The following is a 19347-nucleotide window of genomic DNA, read 5'->3' as shown; positions in this document are numbered from 1 at the left end:
ATAACCGAATAACTTACTTCTATCTCCTATTAGTGTTAGCCACGAAAATTGAACTGCAGTAACCTCCCCATAGAAAACGTGAACAAAAACTTTGGCTGTTCTAATTTAATTTAAAAATTGTTTTAAAATATGTATATTTTTTGTTTGTGAGATTTGAATTCATACCTAAATAAAAAAAAAACATATGTTTCATCTTGATCCACTATACTAAGTTATTAAAAAAATAGTAAATTTAATAATAATAAAAATATTAAATAGGTTGTCTTAGTTCGTGGACTTGATGGTCTTACGATGCCAATAAGGTGGGTCGACCGGACGGAGAATGCATTAACTATCCACGTCCCGTTTTATTTCAGAGATTTTTTTAATACTATCTCCTATTCGTTCGATTTCAAGGATTTCTAGGGAATATCATTTATATTATACTTTTCTAAAAAAATAAATTATGTATATGATAAAATTATATAAAATGATGTTTTTATATAATATATATTAAAAATTAATATTATTATAAATAAATAACTTAAAATTCTTATAAAATAATAAATAAATATATTGGTACATTATATATTTATTAATTAATGTTGTGTAGAAATTAAATTCGAACAATCTCAGCCCTAACAACCTAAAAATTAGCTTGCATTGCATAAGTTAACAAAAAAAAAAAAATAGTTAGTCCATTACATATTGCATTCCATTGAGCTTTAAAAAATTGTTTAAGTTTATTATACAAGATAAGTAAATAGTTTAAGGTCTGATTTATATTTTATAATTTTTATTGCTGATTTTTCATAGATAAGTACATAGGTGTGAGAAGGATGAGTTGATGATGATGATTGTGAATTGTGATCCACTGATACATAAACCATAATCGAACTCCACAGATTCATATAGAAGTTCAAGAAACGATCGAAATGGCCGAGATTGCTTCACCAGCAGCCATCAACGCCCTCAAGCATTTGATCCTTACGCCCGTTCCTAAAACCACGGCGCTTCTGCAACTTCCGTCGTCAATTCGCCGTTCTCGCCGCTTCGACTGCCTCAAACCCTACGCAACACACTTCGCTGGATTCTCCCTCGACTCTGTGCGTTTTCCAATTTCAAATTATTATATATCTCTCTATATTTGTATTATCCTTTAAATTTTGGTTTTATCGCAGGGCACAAGGAAGAACAAAACGAAGGGGAACATTTTCAAGCACAGTAGAAAGTGAGTTCCTTACATAGTTATTTATCTTTTGGATATCCATATATATAACAAGAATTCGAAGAATAAATGGAGGAAAAGTATTGTTCTTTCCTAGAGGACTTTGGCATGTTAGCAGTGAAAAATCCATTTCAGTTACTAAACAAAATTGAATTCCTACTAGACGATTGTTGCTTCATTCTGCAATCTCTCAAGATGTGAAGAAGAAATAATAGATTCACTAATTATGTTTTTCAAATGGATTGTGCATATCATATTTGTTCAATTCCTTTGAGTAAGCAGTCTGTGGAGATTAAGTTTATTTGACCATGCTCTAGTAAAGTCTGGATTAATTTGTTTTCAATCCCTTCTTCGTCAGTAATGATTTGTACTATATGTAATGATGAAGTGGAAACCATTACACTTACAACCATTTCTTGATTACAGTCTAATAAGTTTGCCCCATCCTTTTCCAAACCATATTCTTCCAAATCTAAGTTCTCATTGCACAGATGCAGCTTGTTATCTTTCTCTATCTGATATGAAGCCCCGCTGACCTGATTTTTATCAATTTTAGGACTGTCTCTGCCTTAATTTCTGAGGAAAACGCTGTTTCATCGAGTTCTTCTGCTAATGATGTGTTCAAGCTTACTTATTTGGAGGTGTGTCTTCAGAAATTTAATATTTTCCTTCAATTTTCCTGTGTTTTCCCTTTTTTGTTATTTATTGGGAGATTTTGATTGAACCGTTGTGATTTAGGGCAACAGCTGGCTTTGGGAGGTGGGTGGAGTGAAAATTCTGGTTGATCCAATTCTTGTAGGTAATTTGGATTTTGGTATCCCTTGGCTGTATGATGCATCCAAGAAATATTTGCAGAATTTTCAGGTCAGATTATCTCATCCTATACATTTAGCTGCTTATTTGGATTCAGCTTTATAAGCTCATTTAACTCAAATAGGCCTAATATAGTTCTAAGAATATTTTCCTTTTTGAAATGTTTGAAGTTTGTATTAACAAAGTTCTCGCAACTATAACTCCAATAATGCAAACAATTAGACACAAGTAATTATGTGAGATTATTATATTGCAGCTTAATGATCTTCCGGATGTTGATGTTTTGTTGATCACACAAAGCCTTGACGATCATTGCCATATGAAGACTTTGAAACCGCTCTCACAAAAATCTCCCAATCTTCGAGTTTTGGCAACTCCAAATGCCAAGACACTGCTCGATCCCCTTTTCACCAATGTATCATTTTTATTTTTATTTTGTTTTCATTTGGTTATTTCTCTAAAAAGCCTTCACATTTTTAATGTTCTTATTTGATTTATGGCAGATCACATATCTGGAACCCGGTCAGAGCTCAGAAATTACCGGAAGTGATGGCTCTAAGGTTAAAGTAAAGGCAACTCCAGGACCCGTCCTTGGTCCTCCTTGGCAAAGACCAGAAAACGGGTAAACTATACACTTTTTTTAAATTGTCAAAGTAAAAAGTGAGAGTGATTTATTTGTATTTGGTATGAAAAATGTGATTGAGTTAGTAATAGTTTTCTTAAGTGAAAATTGGATCAAGAAGTGTTTTTTTACAGATTTTTAGATCACGCTATAGATTTTTAAAAAAAAATTGCTCTTACCAAAAAGGGCATTATAATGGTTTTTCCCTCTTTGTAGTCTCCTTTTAATTGACATAAAAAGACAGGTACATTGTAGTTTCCCCGGATGGAAAATCATCTCTTTACTACGAACCACATTGCGTTTATGACGAGAATTTGTTAAAGAATGAACGAGCCGACATTGTGATCACACCGGTCATAAAGCTGTTCCTGCCTTATTTTAAATTAGTTTCTGGACAGGAAGATGCAGTTCAACTTGCAAAAATCCTTCAAGCAAAGTATGAACAAAGTTCGGTATAAATAACATTGAACAAAGTTGTTAAAGAAAAGGGCAGAATAATTCGTTTGTTGCCCCTCGTTTTTACAGGGTTGTTGTGCCTATGCAAAATGGTGATCTCGATAACAAAGGACCCCTTGCAAGCCTAGTGAAACCTGAAGGAACAATGAACACATTCAAGGTTTTGTTTGCTAAATCTTACTACTAATGTGTGAAAACTAAATGTTTTGACTAAATAACTTTTATTTTTGTTTTTGTAGGAGATTTTGGCAAAGGAACTGCCAGAAGTGAAGGTTCTAGAACCTACTCCTGGAATTCCTCTTGATATATTGGCATGATAAAAAAAGCTTCCATAAACCATAATGTAAGTAAGCTTCAAACATAAATTAAAATTAGTTGTAACTATGTAATTACATCATTATTGATATGTTGAAGTAATATTAACTTCAAACATAATAATAATATTGAACATATCAATGTTACTATATTAATTGTTGTTGGAGATATTTTGAACTGTATTTAGTTTTCCACACTTTTAAATAGAGTGAGCAATTGGGTAAATTCGATTAGATTTACTTAATCCGAATTAAATTTATTCAAACTTATTTACTCATCAATTCACATTTTTTCTATACTTTACATCATCTACTAATTAGTTATCACAATGGTTTATAATTTTTTTTTATCTGAACTCAATTTATTCAAATGTATTCTTTTATTTGCTAATTCTTTTACTTTTATTTACTATTAAAATCTTAATTCAAGTATTCTTTTCAATAGCTATTTCTTTTATAGGTTAATCACACGTCACAACATGTAGCTAATTACAATACACAACTTAACTCTAATATGCTAATACAATAAATGAAGTCTTTTTTTAATAACATCTATCATTCAAAATAATTGTACATATAATAAATTAATAATAAAAAATTAGTATTACATTTCTTTTAAAATAAAAGTTAGATCATTAATACTCCAATCTTGCATAGAGTTAAAATTCTACTTATTAATTTATATTAATAATTGACAAATTCAAAATATATATAAAGTCACTTAATTTATTAATTAAAATATCAAATATGACCACAAATGTGTCCACCCATATTCAATTTCAAATTAAATTTATTTAGTTCACAACTCAACTCATATTATTCAATAATATAGGTCGTGTATAGATTATGTAACGTTTTTGACTCGTTTAACATATTTTTAACTTCTTAATACATCTATTTTATTTAATAAAAATTATAACCCAATTAACAATTATTTAACTTGTTATACTGCATTTAACGCGTCTATAACTAATGTAACACATTTTTAACATGTTAAACACATTTTTAACTTATTTAATACATTTAATAAATATTTGACTCGTTTTGTCCTATTCATCATGTATTTGAGTCGTTTAACACGTTTTTGATTTTTTTTTTACATAATTTTAACTCGTTTAATAAATATTTGACTCAATAAACTCCGTTTAATATGTCTTTGACATCAACGGCGGAGCTACGTTGGGGGCTGGGTTGGGCTGTAGCCCAGTGTAAATGTTTTAAAATATTTTATATATTTTTATTCTTATTTATATTTTTTTGTTTACTTTTTATTATATTCACACAAAAATTATTTATTCATTAATATTTTATAATCTTAATTTTGAGTGTCTATTCATTTATCACAATTTTGTATTTTTATTCTTATTTATATTTTTTGTTTACTTTTTATTACATTCACACAAAAATTAGGCTGAAATTCATTAATTAGACTGGTATATTTTTTTATTTTTTTATATATTTAGTTTTCAATTTTGTATTTATATTCTTATTTTTATTTTTTGTTTACTTTTTATCTACATTCACACAAAAATTAGTCTGAAATTCATTAATTATACTTGTATATTTTATTTATTTATTTATATATTTAATTTTTTATTATTTAAAACTTAATTAATTTAACTTCTCATTTTGTTTTAATATATATATATTTTTAAATCAAGTATTCTTATATTTTATTAAGTTTTAGTATATTTATTTTATTTTAGTAAAGGTATTTTTGGAACTGTTTAATTAATATATTTACTTATTACTCATATTAGTGTAATAGATAGGGGAGAGAAAAATTACCAATATTAAAGGTATATCAAAAATACCGTACTGCAATATATCGAAAATATCAATTTTTAAGGTATACCGAAAAAAAGGTGAGGTATGATACCATGTCAAATTTATTGGTACGATAAAGGTATGAGATTTTTAAGATTTTGTTATATCGAGATATACCGAAATACCGAAATAGTATTTATAAGTTAAAATATTATATATATATATATAATATTTATAAGGAAATAATTAAATATATTTCATATTAATTTAATTATAGAAATATAATTTTTGAATAATATCAAAATATAATTATACTATAATATTATTCAATGTATGTCATCTCTACCTTATGAATGAGATTGAATTTTTTAAAGTTAATATGTTTTTTAGGTATCAAATGTATAATATCGATACCGTACAAAAATTAAGGTATACCGAAATTAAGGTAAAGTAAATGTATAAATTTTTTGTATACCGAAATTAAGGTATATCGAATTCAAAGTATACCGAAATCAAGGTAAGGTAAATGTATGCATTTTTTGCATACCGAAATTTTATGTAGGATATAAAGTATAGATAAAACACTAAGATATACCGTACCGACCCACCCCTAATAATACTTATAAAATTTTCAGCCCAGTGAAAAAAAAATCCTGGATTCGCCCTTGTTTGACATGTTTAATACATTTTTACTAACCTCAAAATGAAATATACAAATTAGAAATCATTTATCTAACAAACCGATATTGTTTAAAGCTTAAGGAAATATTTAAAAATTGACATGAATTAGGGATGAATTTGAATGTTATATATTATCAAACCAGAGGTCCAAAACGATATTTAATCGTATCCACTCAATCGCTCGTATATAACCAGTCTTATAAGCAAACTTCTTATAAATTGCTTTATCCATAATCCATCCATCCATCCATCCCAGTATTTAAAATTAAAAAGAAATAAATGGCCGAGATTGCTTCATCGGCGGCTATCATCGGACTCCCCGCAGTAACTAAGACGGCGACGACGGAAGTGGTGTCGTTTCCATTAATTATCCGTTGCTTCGATGGTCGCCGCCGTCTCAAGCCCTGCAAGGCAGCAAACTCCGGTGGATTTTCCGTCGAGTCCGTAAGAAAGTTTTAATTAATTAATTGAATTCATTTGATAAGATTTATTTATTTATTTGTTAATTTAATTATAAGGTGTTCAAGAAATGTCAAACGTGTAAAGGACAGTCAGCAGTGGAGTGTCCAGGATGCAAAGTTAGGATAAAATAAAATCATTAATTTATTTATTAATGTTTTCAAAATTATTAATATATATTTATTATGGTTAAATCTAATATCTCAGGGAACGGGGAGGAACAAAAAGAACGGGAATATATTTGAGCGATGGAAGTGAGGAATTTTCTTTATATATTTAATTAATTTATTATTATTATTATTATTATTATTATTATGGTTAAAGAGAAATTAAATTAATATATTTAAATTAGGTGCTTTGAATGCCAAGGATTTGGATTAAAGAGCTGTCCCACTTGTGGAAAAGGAGGATTAACACCTGAACAAAGAGGTGAGAGATGATGATCATTATTTATTAATTAATTAATTAATTAATTAATTACTAAATGTTTTTTTCATGCATAACTTCTTCTTCAATCATGTAATTTTCATAATCATGTCTATAATAAATAATAACTTCATATTAAGTGCAACAAGTCTGTAATATAAATGCTGACAGGTAAATTATTATTATTATTATTTTTAAATAATCCATACAAATTAAGAAAAAAAAATTCAAATTTGTTCAAATTTGTATAATATACTATTAACAAAACTCGAGAGACTAATTAATATTTTACTCTATTCATTTTATTTGTTTTTTATAATAAAAGACCGAAATAAACGAAAAAAGGTATATAAATAAAACTTTGGAATAAATTTTGCGAGCAAAAAATAGACCTCAACAAATTGTTGTCAAGTCTTTTAAAGTGAATTGTAATTGAGTTTGTAATCTCTTAGTACAAATATTTTATGTATTGTCTAGAAGGACATTTCTTATTCTAACCTCAATGAAAAATATTATGTAATTTGTTTAGACTCGTAAATGTTATAATTTCAATGAAAAGTTTCAAGGACCAAATTCATGTAATTCAATAAATTTTAATCTTTGGCAATCGCATACAATAGAAAGAACATTACATTAACAAATTTTTATTTATTTAAAAATAATTCATACAAATTAAATAAAAAAATAGTTAAGCAAAACTAACAAAAATGTAACATTATAATGAAAAGTAAAAAAAATTACAAATTAATAATACATTTGAGATTATAAAATTGTATAATGTTAAAAAAATACAAATTAATAATACATATGAGATTATAAAATGGTATCATTGTTCAATGATGTCCGATGCATATATAATTGTTTTATTTTTTATATTAATTTTTTTTTGGTATGAAACCTTTTTTTTTTTCATTTGTTGTCATACAACACATCTAGATAATTATCTCACTAATTACATAACCTATCATATTTTATTATTAAAGAAATATATATTTGTTTTTAAATTAAATGTGTGATCTCAACTATAAACAAATCTCAATACCAAATAAGTATTAATATATATATCTATATATATAAAACCCGAGTACTATTTGAGAAATTTGACTGTTTTCACTAAATGATGTTAAATGAGGTTAGAAGATTGAATTGTATTATACAAGTTGAACTATGACTAGATGAGGTTTTTCTCCATAGACAAATAGACAAAACTTTCATATGGTTATTCTAACATTTGGTTAGACACTCACATTCTAACCCCTAAATTTTATAATTTTAAATAGGAAAATAATAGAGAGCAAACAAATTTTGACAGAAATATGTAGGGAAATGATGTGTCATCCCTCCATTGGAATGAAATTTTAAAATTCTCTTATTACATTTTCAATCCAATGGAGGATAACACATTATTTTCCTACATATTTCTGTCAAAATTTTCTTGCTCTCTATCATTTTCCTTTTAAATATATTCGAGAATTATTTCGAAAAATATTACTCAGTAAGTAGTTTATCAAATAATTAAAATATAAGTAATATACTCCATAAACATAATTTGAGAGTTGAACATTCAATTATTTTGAACAGTGAAGATTAAACTTTACAATAAAATCAAAGATGGTTTCCTTGACTTGACACCTACTGCTTGCGTCTGAAATAACCAATAAGTGAGGTGGAGGCGAATGATCAATGTAATTAACGTGGTATAATATCTTTAAGGGTTAGTTCGATGCTACCATACAGGTAGTGGCTGAATCCAATTACTAATTTATGCGTCAAAATTTTAAATTCTTTTCCTTCCCACTTAACTCATAAACTTAATTATGATTGAGAATTTAAAGGGAAAAATAATATATTTAATTATTATATATTTTATATTTATTAAAAAAATAATATAATCATTTAAATTATTATTAATTAAATATTGTTGAGAATTTAAAGGAAAAAATTATATATAAAATTATTATATATATTTTTTTAAGGAAAAATAACATAATAATTTTATTTTTTATTAATTAAATATATATTTCATTAATATTATCAATAAGTTGTTAAAAATTTAAAAAAAGAAATTATACATTAAATTATTATATATATTTTAAAGAGGAATAACATAATAGTTTAAATTATTATTAATTAAATATATCACAATAATATTATTAAATATATATCACGTAATAATTTTTTAAAATTATTTTATTATTTCTCATAAAAATATATAAATAATAACTTAATATATATATAATTAATAATTATTTTAAAAGATTATATTAATTTTAATAAAAACAAAATATATAATAATTTAATATATTATTTATTCCTTTAAATTCTCAACCATAATTAAGTTTATATGTTATGTGGAGAGAAAGAAATATAAAATTTACATGTGTCATTTAGTAATTGGATTCAGGCACTACCTGTATGAGTATCGAACTAACAGTCTTTAAGATAGCAAAGAAGACCTAATTAAAGAGGTTTGCGATTACATGTACTGACATGATCCCTTAATCTTCCTATTCTTTTTGACTGGTTGGAAGACTATATTACATATATATAATTTTTTTAGGAGGGGAGAGAATTTGAAGGAGAGAATGACTTGGCATCACCTCCTCATTGATTAGAAAAAATGAAAAGTGGGAGAAAAGAAAGAGAAATCATATTGAGCCACATCATTCTCTCTTATTCTCTCACCCAAATTCCCTCTCCCAATCATTTTTCATAATTTTTTTACATTAAATTTAAGTACCCTAACTCAATTTTTGAATTCATATATAACATGTTTAATGACATTGTCTCATTTAATTTATCAAATAATTTAAATCATCAATCAAAATAAAATTATTTATTATATTTAAAAACAATAAATACTAAAATATTTTAAATTATTTAATATAAATAACTACAATAATAAAAGCATCTTCCAAACAACCTGACAACTCGATGATTATTCACAACAAATGTCATGTATAGTTGGCCATATTAATAAAATAGTTTGACACATGAAATTTATAATGAAACTTGTCATAACATTACTATTCTAAACAAAAATTCAACAAAATAATGTCCTCAGATAATTTCATGTATGTAACTTTTTGCTTAAACTTTCAAATAATTTTTATCATAATGCATGAGCCATTATAAAATAATTAATACAAAATTTTATAATTTTTTCTTAAACATCTCTTTATAAATATCATATTTCTAAAAAAAAATCAGCATTAAAACAAAATAAAAACTAATTAACCATGATCTCTCCTTGTTTGATGTGAAATATTTTCAAATAAATTATCCTCTTATCAACCATAATTTCTTCATTCTATTTAGAACGAATCCTAATTGAGTGATCGACTAAAATAATCGACTTAAGAGACTAAAATGTCACGAGTTTAAATTTCTAAGACCCTTTAAAAGAGAAGAGAATTTTATAATATTTAACAATATAAAATAATATTTTCAAATAATCCCATCTCCCCATTTCAGCTATTTAATGAGCTGAAGGTTGGCTCAGTTCTCCCATCAGATTACTTGATCATCATCATCATCTCCTTTGAAGAGTATATTCTGCCATGCAAAAAGCTCAAAGCTCTCTCAAGAACTCATCAGGTTAATCTGATCATCATAATTCATATGTAAGAAACTTCAATTTGATCATATTTCTTGATTCTCTTCTTTCCTATACTGATATCCTTTACATGCAGAGATTATATAGTTGTAATGAACAGATCCAGTTCTTCTCTTTCATTTTCAGGTGAAAATTGTGAGCTATTTACTTCATTTGCACAATTATGAATTCGATCTTCAAGTTTCAAAACACATGCAATGAAGATAGGATTAGTAGCTTACCTGATTCAGTACTCTCTCAAATCCTTTCCCTTCTCCCCACCAAATTCGTCGTCGCAACTTCCGTTTTATCCCATAGATGGAAGAACCTCTGGCGTTCTGTCACCAATTTGGATTTCGCAGATTCTTTGTTTTTTGAACCTTCCTTTGAGTATCTAAACCCTAATCATAAACTCGGTTTCATGGATTATACAGATAATGTTATGATTAATAGGGATAATAGCTTAAACATTGACAAATTCTATGTCAGTTGTAGCGGAGATTGCGATGTGAATCGCGTAAACAAATGGGTGAATCTCGCGATTAAACAAAACGTTATGGAGATGATTCTAGAAATCAATCTAAGTGAAACTTTTAATCTTCCTATAGAAACTTTTGCATGTGAAACTCTGGCGATTCTGAAATTGAATCATAGGATTTTGGTCGACATTGTTCCTTCTTTTGTTTATCTACCGAGTCTCAAAATCCTCCATTTCCATGGTGTTGAATTCATGCAGTATGAGTATGTAGAGATGATGGTTAAAGGTTGTCCTCTTCTTGAGGAGTTGATTCTCAATAGATGTAAGTGGATACATGGCTGTGTATTGAGAATTGTTGGATTGTCATTTTTGAAGAAATTGACCATAGATTGGTATGGGATGACTGTGAGTGATCGCGAGAATGAGGTTGTGGTTGATGTTCCATCTCTTGAGTATCTCGATTTAAAAGACTACACGTCTGAGAATTTCACAATGCTCAACCTTGGATCAATTGTTGATGCTAATATCGATGTTTCCCAGAAAATCGATCGGTTTGTTTCTTTCTCTGAATATGGTAACCGGATTTTCGCACTTCTTTGGGCTATTGCTACTGTTAGGTCACTCTCATTGTCTCGGGACACCATGGCGGTTAGTTTCAGACTGAATCTAGTACTTAAATTCGCGTATTTATTCCATATTTGCTCTTTTGTTTCTTTTGGTTTAGATCTAACATACCCAAGTTTGCTTAAGTGGTAAGAATCTCGAACTTCGGATCTTGAGATCTCTTGTTTGATTCTCAATCAAAGCACCTTGATTAAACCTAAACACTAGCTCAAAAAAAATGAAAAGCAAAAGAGCAGGTGATTCAGCATGTTATTTATACAATTTTATATGCAGGCTCTTAGCTATGCATACAAGAACATATTCCCAACATTTGCAAACTTGACCAGATTAGACCTATGTGTTGATGGATGGTCAGGATGGTCTGTGTTACCTGGATTACTAGCAAGCTCGCCTATTCTCGAAACTCTTATTTTTTCAGAGGTGAGCACAAGTTCTCGAGTCTCATATACGTCCTCTATCTAACTTAATAAACTTTTTATTTGTATATTGGATAGGGGCTTGTCCAGAATTTCCATTTCCATCTTGGAGTTTTCCGGTTCAATTGGAGTCCACCCGAAAATGTCCCCAGTTGTTTACTATTTCATCTCAAGGAAATTGAGATTAAGGATTTCAGAGGGCTACCTGATGAGTTAATTCTTATCAAGTATTTACTGAAAAATGCACTAGTATTGGAGAAGATGTTGATCGAGTGTCATTTACTGGAAGATGATGATAATATCACAGAGAAACTTCAGAAATTTGGCAAGGGCTCAGATTCATGCCATATTGTACTCGTCTTCTGATCTTTAAGTCTATTGCAGTTCTTAGGTACATATATAATCTCTTGCATTTTTCTTTTAGTTCCATGGTTTTCAGCTTTCAGCAGCCTATTGAGTTATTTAACTGAATTGTCTCAGTAATTAGTCGACCTGAATAAAGAGTATATGAGAAGGAAGACACTAAATAAACGGGAGGGTCTGTGAAGGTTTACTATCGTTATGGTTATTAATCAGGTATACTGGCTATCTTAAGCTCTTTTGTATTCTTGAATCTAGATGAAAACCATATCGTGGTTATCTTAATCACTTTTGTATCTGAATCTAGATCTGAATGGAAAATCACCAATAAATTAAGCTGAATACAAAGCCAGATGAGAAGACTGGATGAAACAAGTTTGTTTTCAAATGATGTTTGGAGAATGGATAATAAGAGTTATGTTATTGCTAAGTAGACTCTTTGTATAATAGGGCTGGTTTCATGTACTTTTGGAGAAATACTTAAGTGTTGTATGTTACTGCCCTCGCAAATATACATTATGTTTGACTTCCTTAATTTGGTTCATTTTCTGGTAATTCTTGTTGTTTCCATTTCCTATGAATCTGTGGCTTCTCCTCATTCTGATCAGACAGAGAATTTAAATGTATAGGAGAAACCAACATGAATCCCAATTCCCAAAGATAGAAAACGTGACTCGTCAAAGACTTTAAAGAACCCCTACTTTCATGTTCACACTAACAACAACTTTCAACACTAGAAAATTGTTTCTCTTGGTTGATCCGAGCTCATAGAACCAAGACTTTCACACAACACTCGTTAAGGAACCAAACTTAGTCGAAACATATCATCGACACTCAAACAAATCTACATGAAATCTCTCGATTTTAACAACAATAATGGAGGGTCTATGTTTTCTTTAGAAGGATCATTGGTTCAAGAAAGTTCTACTCATTATGAAGTCCGAGTTCAGGAACTTGACTCTTGGTTCGAAATGTTTGAACGCTAAGTATCTTAGACATTTGGAGGGAGATGGAAGATAGTTCTTAGAGAATCAAAGAAGGATCGCGACATCGAAATGCATAGGAGATATTGAATCATCTGTTATATTACTTAAAACATGTATTTATAATATTCAATGAACTATAAAAGCGAATAAACTTTTTTGTATTGGGCATTAATGACTTTGAGTAGTATTTGTGAGTAATTAAAGTCTTCTAATACTACACCAATCCAATTATGATAAGATGGGGAATGTGTACTAGATTGTTAGTGTATGCTGCCATCATATTATATAATCTCAGTTTTATTTCAGATTATTTGCAAATAATATAGATGTTTTTTCTTCAAAAAAACAGCATTGTGCCATGTTATTAAACCAAAAAAAAAAACTTATTAAATGTAGGAAGTAAATGTCACGGACTTGGTGAAAGAAAATTTTGAACGAAAAATAACAAATGACAATATCTATAGGAGGATACAAAATTCCTCTTAGGCCAACAAAAGATCAACCAACCACGGATTGGTTATTTATTGCATATATACCCTAATTGCAACCCAAGGTTTTATTTAAATATTACGTATAATTCAAGTGAGGAGAGTCTTACCTAAAAGATAAAGATCAAGGATCTCATATTCGATTTCCACTAAGAACACCGTAAGTGGATAGTGCTAACTTCCTAAATTGAATATATAAAAAACTACTAGTCTAACCCTAACTTTAATATTAATTGGATAAACATTAAATATAAATCCTTTTTACTAATACTATTTATTTTTCTATCAGCACATTCCTCAACTACTTTCCTAATCTAAATGACAAAATATGACAGAACAATACTTTCTAACCAAACAAAAAAGATACAAGATGAAGTTTTTCTTTGTGATTAGCAAAATACAATATATTACAACAGCACTTACAAGCTTCTAAGCTAAATTTCTTCTTTTCCACCCTTTCCTCTTGTCTTGTTTAAAAAAAACATTCTTCAGAGAAGAAATGGATAGGATATTAGCAACAAACAATTCTAATACTATTCATTCTACAGTACTGGAAGAGCTCATATGCCAATCATTTTATATACATGTCTAAAGGGAAGCAGCTAACCTGACTTACACAATACACAATACACAAAAAGCAAAAGTTGTTGCAAGTCTGCTAGCTAGATTTTCCAGTAATCTCTGTTTGAACATCTGCATTTCTTTTTATGGTCGGTAAGTTCCTGTGTTATCACGAATCTCATTTGTTCAATCTTTCCTTGTACCACACCCAAATTTGGCAGCTCAAAGTTTAAGAGACCAGACTCATCTTAATTTCCATACAGAAAAACGTTAGAATTATGTATAAATCCTTTAAAAGTCATAGTATGAATTAATCCAATATATTTTTTATTTTTTTTGTAAATGGTCCGAGTGTGAAAACTCGAACTCAACTATGAGGACATGAATTTTGTGCTCTACCATTGACAGTCTCCAGAATACAATATGTTTTACTAACTCAGTTCAATCCATATTTAGGTACTAATTAATTTTGATTCCATAGGTTTAGTTAGGTTTAACTAATCTAAGTTTAATACATTTAACTCACAGTTATAGTCAAGTAAAAACTACATTCTTTTCTTTTTCTTCAAAACTTTGGATTGAATGGAATCCAAACTCTTTTGAAACTAAGGGTTAACCTATACTTCTTAATTTGGATTGAACACGAACTATTTTAAAAGTTTGGATTGGATTAACCCATACTTTGCTCACGCCTAGATACAAGACCTCCAAATAGTTTTTTTAAGTCAAAAAAGTACTTCAGTCAAACTTCTTAGACTTGATTTTTTCCCTATATCCAGTTCAATTGGATTTTTTTCTTCAAATAGAAAATACCTGGATCTGCTCCTGTAGGAATTTGACATACTCTACAGCTTCGTCCAACATGTCTACTGTATTAGTTTGCTGCATTAATAAAATTAAAAAAGCGTCAATTTCAATGCCTGAATCAGAGATTACATTGTTATGCTATCATCATAAGGTAAGGATGTAAGAGAGAATGTCATTTTTCTTTTTCTCTTAAAAGGGTTAACTTTTATAAATTAAAAAGAAAAACTCAAAGTTTGTTCACGGAAAACAAAAACATCAAAGATTATAGTTCAATAAGATCAAAATAGTCCCATCTCGTGCAGACCACCTTTTTTTATTGATGCAAACGTGTATGAAACATTATTTAATCCTTTCTTTCCCAAAACTCTTCTCATCAAAGTTTTTTCTGTTCTGTTCCGTTCCTTCGAAATTGTCCACCACATGATAAGGAGGATTGACTTCCAATCTGCACTAATGACTTCGCGTTGCTCCAGCCAACCCATTGCTCCCAAAAGTCGAAAACATTGTGAGGCATAACCCAATGAAAGTTGAGAATGCTCTTCAGAAGGACCATAAATCGTTGGCAAGTTCACAATCGTTGGCAACCGCATAACACTTGTTGGCCATGTGGAAACCTTTCCTTTTAAGTCTATGATAGTGAGGACATGGCTTCCCAAGCAAATAAAGAGATCTTGGATGGAGAAATCATGGTCATTTTTTGGCCATGTGGAAACTTCATCATGTTTTCTTTCATCTCAAAATCCATGTTTCTTCACTACCGATCTATAATTCAAGTGACCATGCACCAAAATTTTATTTCCTCATAGTTATTTTCTAATGTACCATCTGTGTAGCTAAGGTAAAAATGTCCAGTAAAAGACAGTGGCCAATTTGAGCCACCTGAACATGTTATTGACTCATTTCAAGCAATTTCAAGCTGAGTGGATGAAATGAACGTGTCTAACTAGTTTAATGGGCTGATTTGAATCTTTCTCGTTGATATTAAAGAAAAGTCATTGTTGTAATTATGGGCATGTGTAACAAACCATTAGGGTTTGGTTAGACCAAAGAACAAGATGAGAAGCTAGTCGAATTCATAAGATACCAACTCTTAAGTGTCTATCATATGATTAGTATTACATAGTGCCCTATTTATACTAATCTCTATCTAATTAGGTCAACCGCCCTGGACAACTAACAATGAAGCACTAGTGTGTATCAACGTGCAATGATTATTATCTTAACTGATTGCACACCACCACCAAGGATGATTATGTTACTCCAATTCTCATACCAGTTCTAACTATCAATAAGCACTTCTATTACAAAGACTACTCTATCCAAATTAGGAGTGCTAGAATTTCAGTAAGCTAACCTTCTTATCCGGTGACTTCATTAGCCAATTTTACAACTTAAGCACATCTGTAGTGGATTGACACAGACTTTTGGCATGCAAGTGAAATTTTGGAGAGATTTTTCCTTGAGAAACTGGGATAACAAGTGTGACGGTAGAACTGGAGAAATTTTGAAATTTGCTTCTTTAGATTATTTTGTAAAACTGAATCTGCAATAAATTAGTGCATTGAAATCATAAACCAATGATGCAGACAATCTAGTTGTACATTTTCCAAAACTAAGTGTCGGAAGTAATACTTCATTAAGTTTCAACTATATCTAGGGTTAGCAATTTTGGTTACAGACAAATATTCAGCTAGACAATAAATCACTAAATAGTAAAAAAACAAGTTGAATGAACAAAAGTATATTGTGTCATTTGTGTGGTCAATAAATCATTAAATTAAATATGTCAACATTTACTAGTATAGAAGAAAGAGTAAATAAAGAATAAGCCTACTTTATTTAGCACTCCACCGAATCATTTTGTTGATATTTCCTTCAAAAACAAGGTCAGTAAAGAAGAATACCATGTCGAGCAGGAAGATGAAGGAAAGACTTGTCCTAGTATTCCATTGCAGTATTTTAATTTTTAAGAGAAATATTTACCCATTACTAAAAATTGACTATGGTTAGAACTTAGGATGATTTTAACTAAAAGAGTAAAATATACATATGTAGTTATTAACAAATATGCCGAGATCTCCCATGGCAATGTAAGGCTCTGAGCCCAATATTCCAAAGTGAAAGAGATAAATGGAATGCAAGGGATATACTTACTAAGTAAAAGGAAAAAAGTTAATGCAATGAAAGGGATAGAATTCCAAGTATTCAAAAGAAGATAAGTTGAATACTTGGAGAAATTCCATAATCATAACTTCAGTATATTCTCTTACATAGTCAGATGACAAAATAAAATTTAAGAATTAAGTTGATCAGCTACCTGCCTACCTTGTCCATTTTAGGTACAAGTTCTTGAAGCTTTCTCATTCTGTCACTAATCCTTGTCCTCCGAACCTAGGGAAAACAATGAACATAGACCAAAATAAAAGATAACTCCCGAGTAATATATGACATGTATGAAAACAAGTTTGTAGATCAGCATTGAATGACATAGAATGAAATTTGCACAGTTCCAGTCCATACTCTTTCAGATATACTGCGGGGATTTGTAGCAAATCCTCGCCTTGCTCGAACTCTACAAGGAACAGAGCCTTTTAGAAGCTTCTCTAAATCCAAATCCTCCATTGGACTTACTCCTCCATCTGAATGCCCACTTTGTTCTCCTTTCTACACATAAAAATACAACATACATGATAATTATATATGTATTCTTAATCCTCTATGAATGTCTAAATAGACGTGCATATCAGTAATTGTTCAAAGTTCAGTAACTGAGAGGGCATGAAAGCACAAACCATTTGGAACATAAGCTTTGCTGATGCATCTGCATCCCTTGGCCGCTTACAGGAGGGTGGTAAACTCATAGGCGAAGAGGAGGAAACATTATTGTAGTTGGCCGACGGAATTCCTAATTCGGAAAAGAAATTACCAGAGGCAGAACTCATATTGGCTAGAAATTCAGCAGGAGAACTACTCTGTCGGAGAAAATCCATTCCGGATGCGGTTCCAATGGAATCGAATAGGGGAAGCGGATGATCGGCACGGAAGTTAAGGAGTTGAGTGAAAGTTTGGCTGGTGGTTGGATTCAGCAATTCCAAGTCTTCTTCATCGGAATCAAGCAGTGATTCTAGGAAGGTCGTCGGAGCTGATCGGAATCGAGCAAGTCCTCCTCCTCCTCTATTAAGTTCTTCATCGGTGGATTGCATGATCCTGTTTTTGTGATAAAGTTTAAGAAAAAGTAAAAAATTGTAGTTTTGTTATCATTTTAAACTTATCCTATATGAGATGAATACAAAATTTAGAAGGATTGAAAAAAATTATATCACAAATCACATTTAAAAAGAAAATAGGTATCATTATTAAAAAAAATATATAAACTAGAATTTTGTAAGAGATTTTTTTATTTGTTATTAAATTTTGTTTTGTAATAAATATGTTAATTTAATTAAGACAAATTCTTTATGGATAAAATTGGTATTATCAAAATGTAAAAAAAAAAAATACATTTGAGTATTATGTTATAGGAAATATACATTTCATAATCAAAATCATTTACAAATATATCCTTGATCGAGATTATTGTCTTCATTTGGTTATCTAGAAGTTGTTTCATTACACTTTTGGTGTTGTGCCTAAATGTTATTCGTGTCATTATTTTAAAGAGAATACATTTGATAATTATAATAATAATAAATTAAAATGTATCGTCAAATATTCAATATGATTTCACAAAATCTAATTTTTTTAAATAAATTACTTTAAAAAATCGAAAGGATCTACTGATCAATTCAGATGAGAGGTCACATGAACAGAGAGAGTATTTGGGCACAAGAGATCTCATTTGCTTTGGTTACGATTATGAATTTGTTTGTGGCGCTTCTCAACGTATGCATCGTCATTGGTCATCTATTGAAAAAAAAACTTTGGTGAATGAATAAAATACTATATGTTCACGGGAAATTTGATTGGAAGTAAACACGTTCAATTTTAATTTTTAAAACACGTGATAAAAAATATATTTTTAAAACACAAATATTTAAGTATCTTTATTTAAAAAATAAAAATTTATATTAATTAAATTAGTGAAGATAATTTTTATATAATATGAGATTTGTAATATAAATTCAAACAAACTATACTAGTTATGAAATAATTCATTATAAAGTAAATGATGAGATATTAATAAATTTTGAAAAGTCAATTAGTTAAAAAAAAAAAATTAAAATTATTAAGTAGTGACAACAAAACCTACCTTAAGATGACATGATTCAACTTAGTTAATGATTATAC

The 19347-nt window shown here is 29.3% G+C and overlaps 4 protein-coding genes across 11 annotated transcripts; 3 read left to right on the top strand and 1 right to left on the bottom strand.

Moving 5' to 3' along the window:
- Positions 1-807: 807 nt before the first annotated feature.
- Positions 808-3585, top strand: LOC124925725. Its single transcript, XM_047465802.1, has 9 exons — positions 808-1085; positions 1161-1210; positions 1764-1848; positions 1946-2071; positions 2277-2435; positions 2524-2642; positions 2887-3078; positions 3168-3258; positions 3338-3585. The coding sequence occupies exons 1-9, from the start codon at positions 915-917 to the stop codon at positions 3413-3415; spliced, it is 1071 nt and encodes a 356-aa protein (XP_047321758.1). The 5' UTR covers positions 808-914; the 3' UTR covers positions 3416-3585.
- A 2497-nt stretch (positions 3586-6082) lies between these two features.
- Positions 6083-6911, top strand: LOC124927592. Its single transcript, XM_047468035.1, has 4 exons — positions 6083-6304; positions 6379-6438; positions 6527-6573; positions 6672-6911. The coding sequence occupies exons 1-4, from the start codon at positions 6140-6142 to the stop codon at positions 6757-6759; spliced, it is 360 nt and encodes a 119-aa protein (XP_047323991.1). The 5' UTR covers positions 6083-6139; the 3' UTR covers positions 6760-6911.
- A 3581-nt stretch (positions 6912-10492) lies between these two features.
- LOC124924984 (F-box/LRR-repeat protein At4g14103-like) lies at positions 10493-12224 on the top strand. Its single transcript, XM_047464964.1, has 3 exons — positions 10493-11487; positions 11716-11862; positions 11937-12224. The coding sequence occupies exons 1-3, from the start codon at positions 10525-10527 to the stop codon at positions 12222-12224; spliced, it is 1398 nt and encodes a 465-aa protein (XP_047320920.1). The 5' UTR covers positions 10493-10524.
- A 1797-nt stretch (positions 12225-14021) lies between these two features.
- LOC124926893 (transcription factor bHLH80) lies at positions 14022-18306 on the bottom strand. 8 transcript variants are annotated; one of them, XR_007098358.1, is made up of 5 exons: positions 17581-17651; positions 17386-17451; positions 16415-16603; positions 15067-15135; positions 14022-14500 (listed from the first exon to the last, which is right to left on the bottom strand). XR_007098358.1 is itself a non-coding variant. In XM_047467212.1 (5 exons), the coding sequence occupies exons 1-5, from the start codon at positions 18261-18263 to the stop codon at positions 14355-14357; spliced, it is 756 nt and encodes a 251-aa protein (XP_047323168.1). In that variant the 5' UTR covers positions 18264-18306; the 3' UTR covers positions 14022-14354. The 8 variants fall into 8 exon arrangements, 1 of the variants encoding a protein (XP_047323168.1); XM_047467212.1 differs by lacking the exon at positions 16415-16603 and adding an exon at positions 17847-18306 and having other exon boundaries at positions 14022-14414; positions 17581-17724; XR_007098359.1 differs by having other exon boundaries at positions 14363-14414.
- Positions 18307-19347: the final 1041 nt, after the last annotated feature.

Source organism: Impatiens glandulifera, chromosome 2 (assembly GCF_907164915.1).
Source record: "Impatiens glandulifera chromosome 2, dImpGla2.1, whole genome shotgun sequence".
NCBI lineage: Eukaryota > Viridiplantae > Streptophyta > Magnoliopsida > Ericales > Balsaminaceae > Impatiens > Impatiens glandulifera.
This window is presented reverse-complemented; position numbering and strand designations above follow the sequence as displayed.

Excerpts from the sequence above, each read along its gene's own strand:
- LOC124925725 (XM_047465802.1), top strand. The coding sequence starts at position 915 with ATGGCCGAGATTGCTTCACCAGCAGCCATCAACGCCCTCAAGCATTTG. Across the intron at positions 2,643-2,886 it reads TGGCAAAGACCAGAAAACGG|GTACATTGTAGTTTCCCCGG; the intron begins GTAAACTATACA and ends ATAAAAAGACAG. Across the intron at positions 3,259-3,337 it reads GAACAATGAACACATTCAAG|GAGATTTTGGCAAAGGAACT; the intron begins GTTTTGTTTGCT and ends TTGTTTTTGTAG.
- LOC124927592 (XM_047468035.1), top strand. The coding sequence starts at position 6,140 with ATGGCCGAGATTGCTTCATCGGCGGCTATCATCGGACTCCCCGCAGTA. Across the intron at positions 6,305-6,378 it reads GTGGATTTTCCGTCGAGTCC|GTGTTCAAGAAATGTCAAAC; the intron begins GTAAGAAAGTTT and ends TTTAATTATAAG. Across the intron at positions 6,439-6,526 it reads TGGAGTGTCCAGGATGCAAA|GGAACGGGGAGGAACAAAAA; the intron begins GTTAGGATAAAA and ends CTAATATCTCAG.
- LOC124924984 (XM_047464964.1), top strand. The coding sequence starts at position 10,525 with ATGAATTCGATCTTCAAGTTTCAAAACACATGCAATGAAGATAGGATT. Across the intron at positions 11,488-11,715 it reads TTAGTTTCAGACTGAATCTA|GCTCTTAGCTATGCATACAA; the intron begins GTACTTAAATTC and ends TTTTATATGCAG. Across the intron at positions 11,863-11,936 it reads AAACTCTTATTTTTTCAGAG|GGGCTTGTCCAGAATTTCCA; the intron begins GTGAGCACAAGT and ends TATATTGGATAG.
- LOC124926893 (XM_047467212.1), bottom strand. The coding sequence starts at position 18,263 with ATGCAATCCACCGATGAAGAACTTAATAGAGGAGGAGGAGGACTTGCT. Across the intron at positions 17,725-17,846 it reads TTATGTTCCAAATGGTTTGT|AAAGGAGAACAAAGTGGGCA; the intron begins GCTTTCATGCCC and ends TTTTATGTGTAG. Across the intron at positions 14,415-15,066 it reads TCCTACAGGAGCAGATCCAG|GAACTTACCGACCATAAAAA; the intron begins GTATTTTCTATT and ends GTGATAACACAG.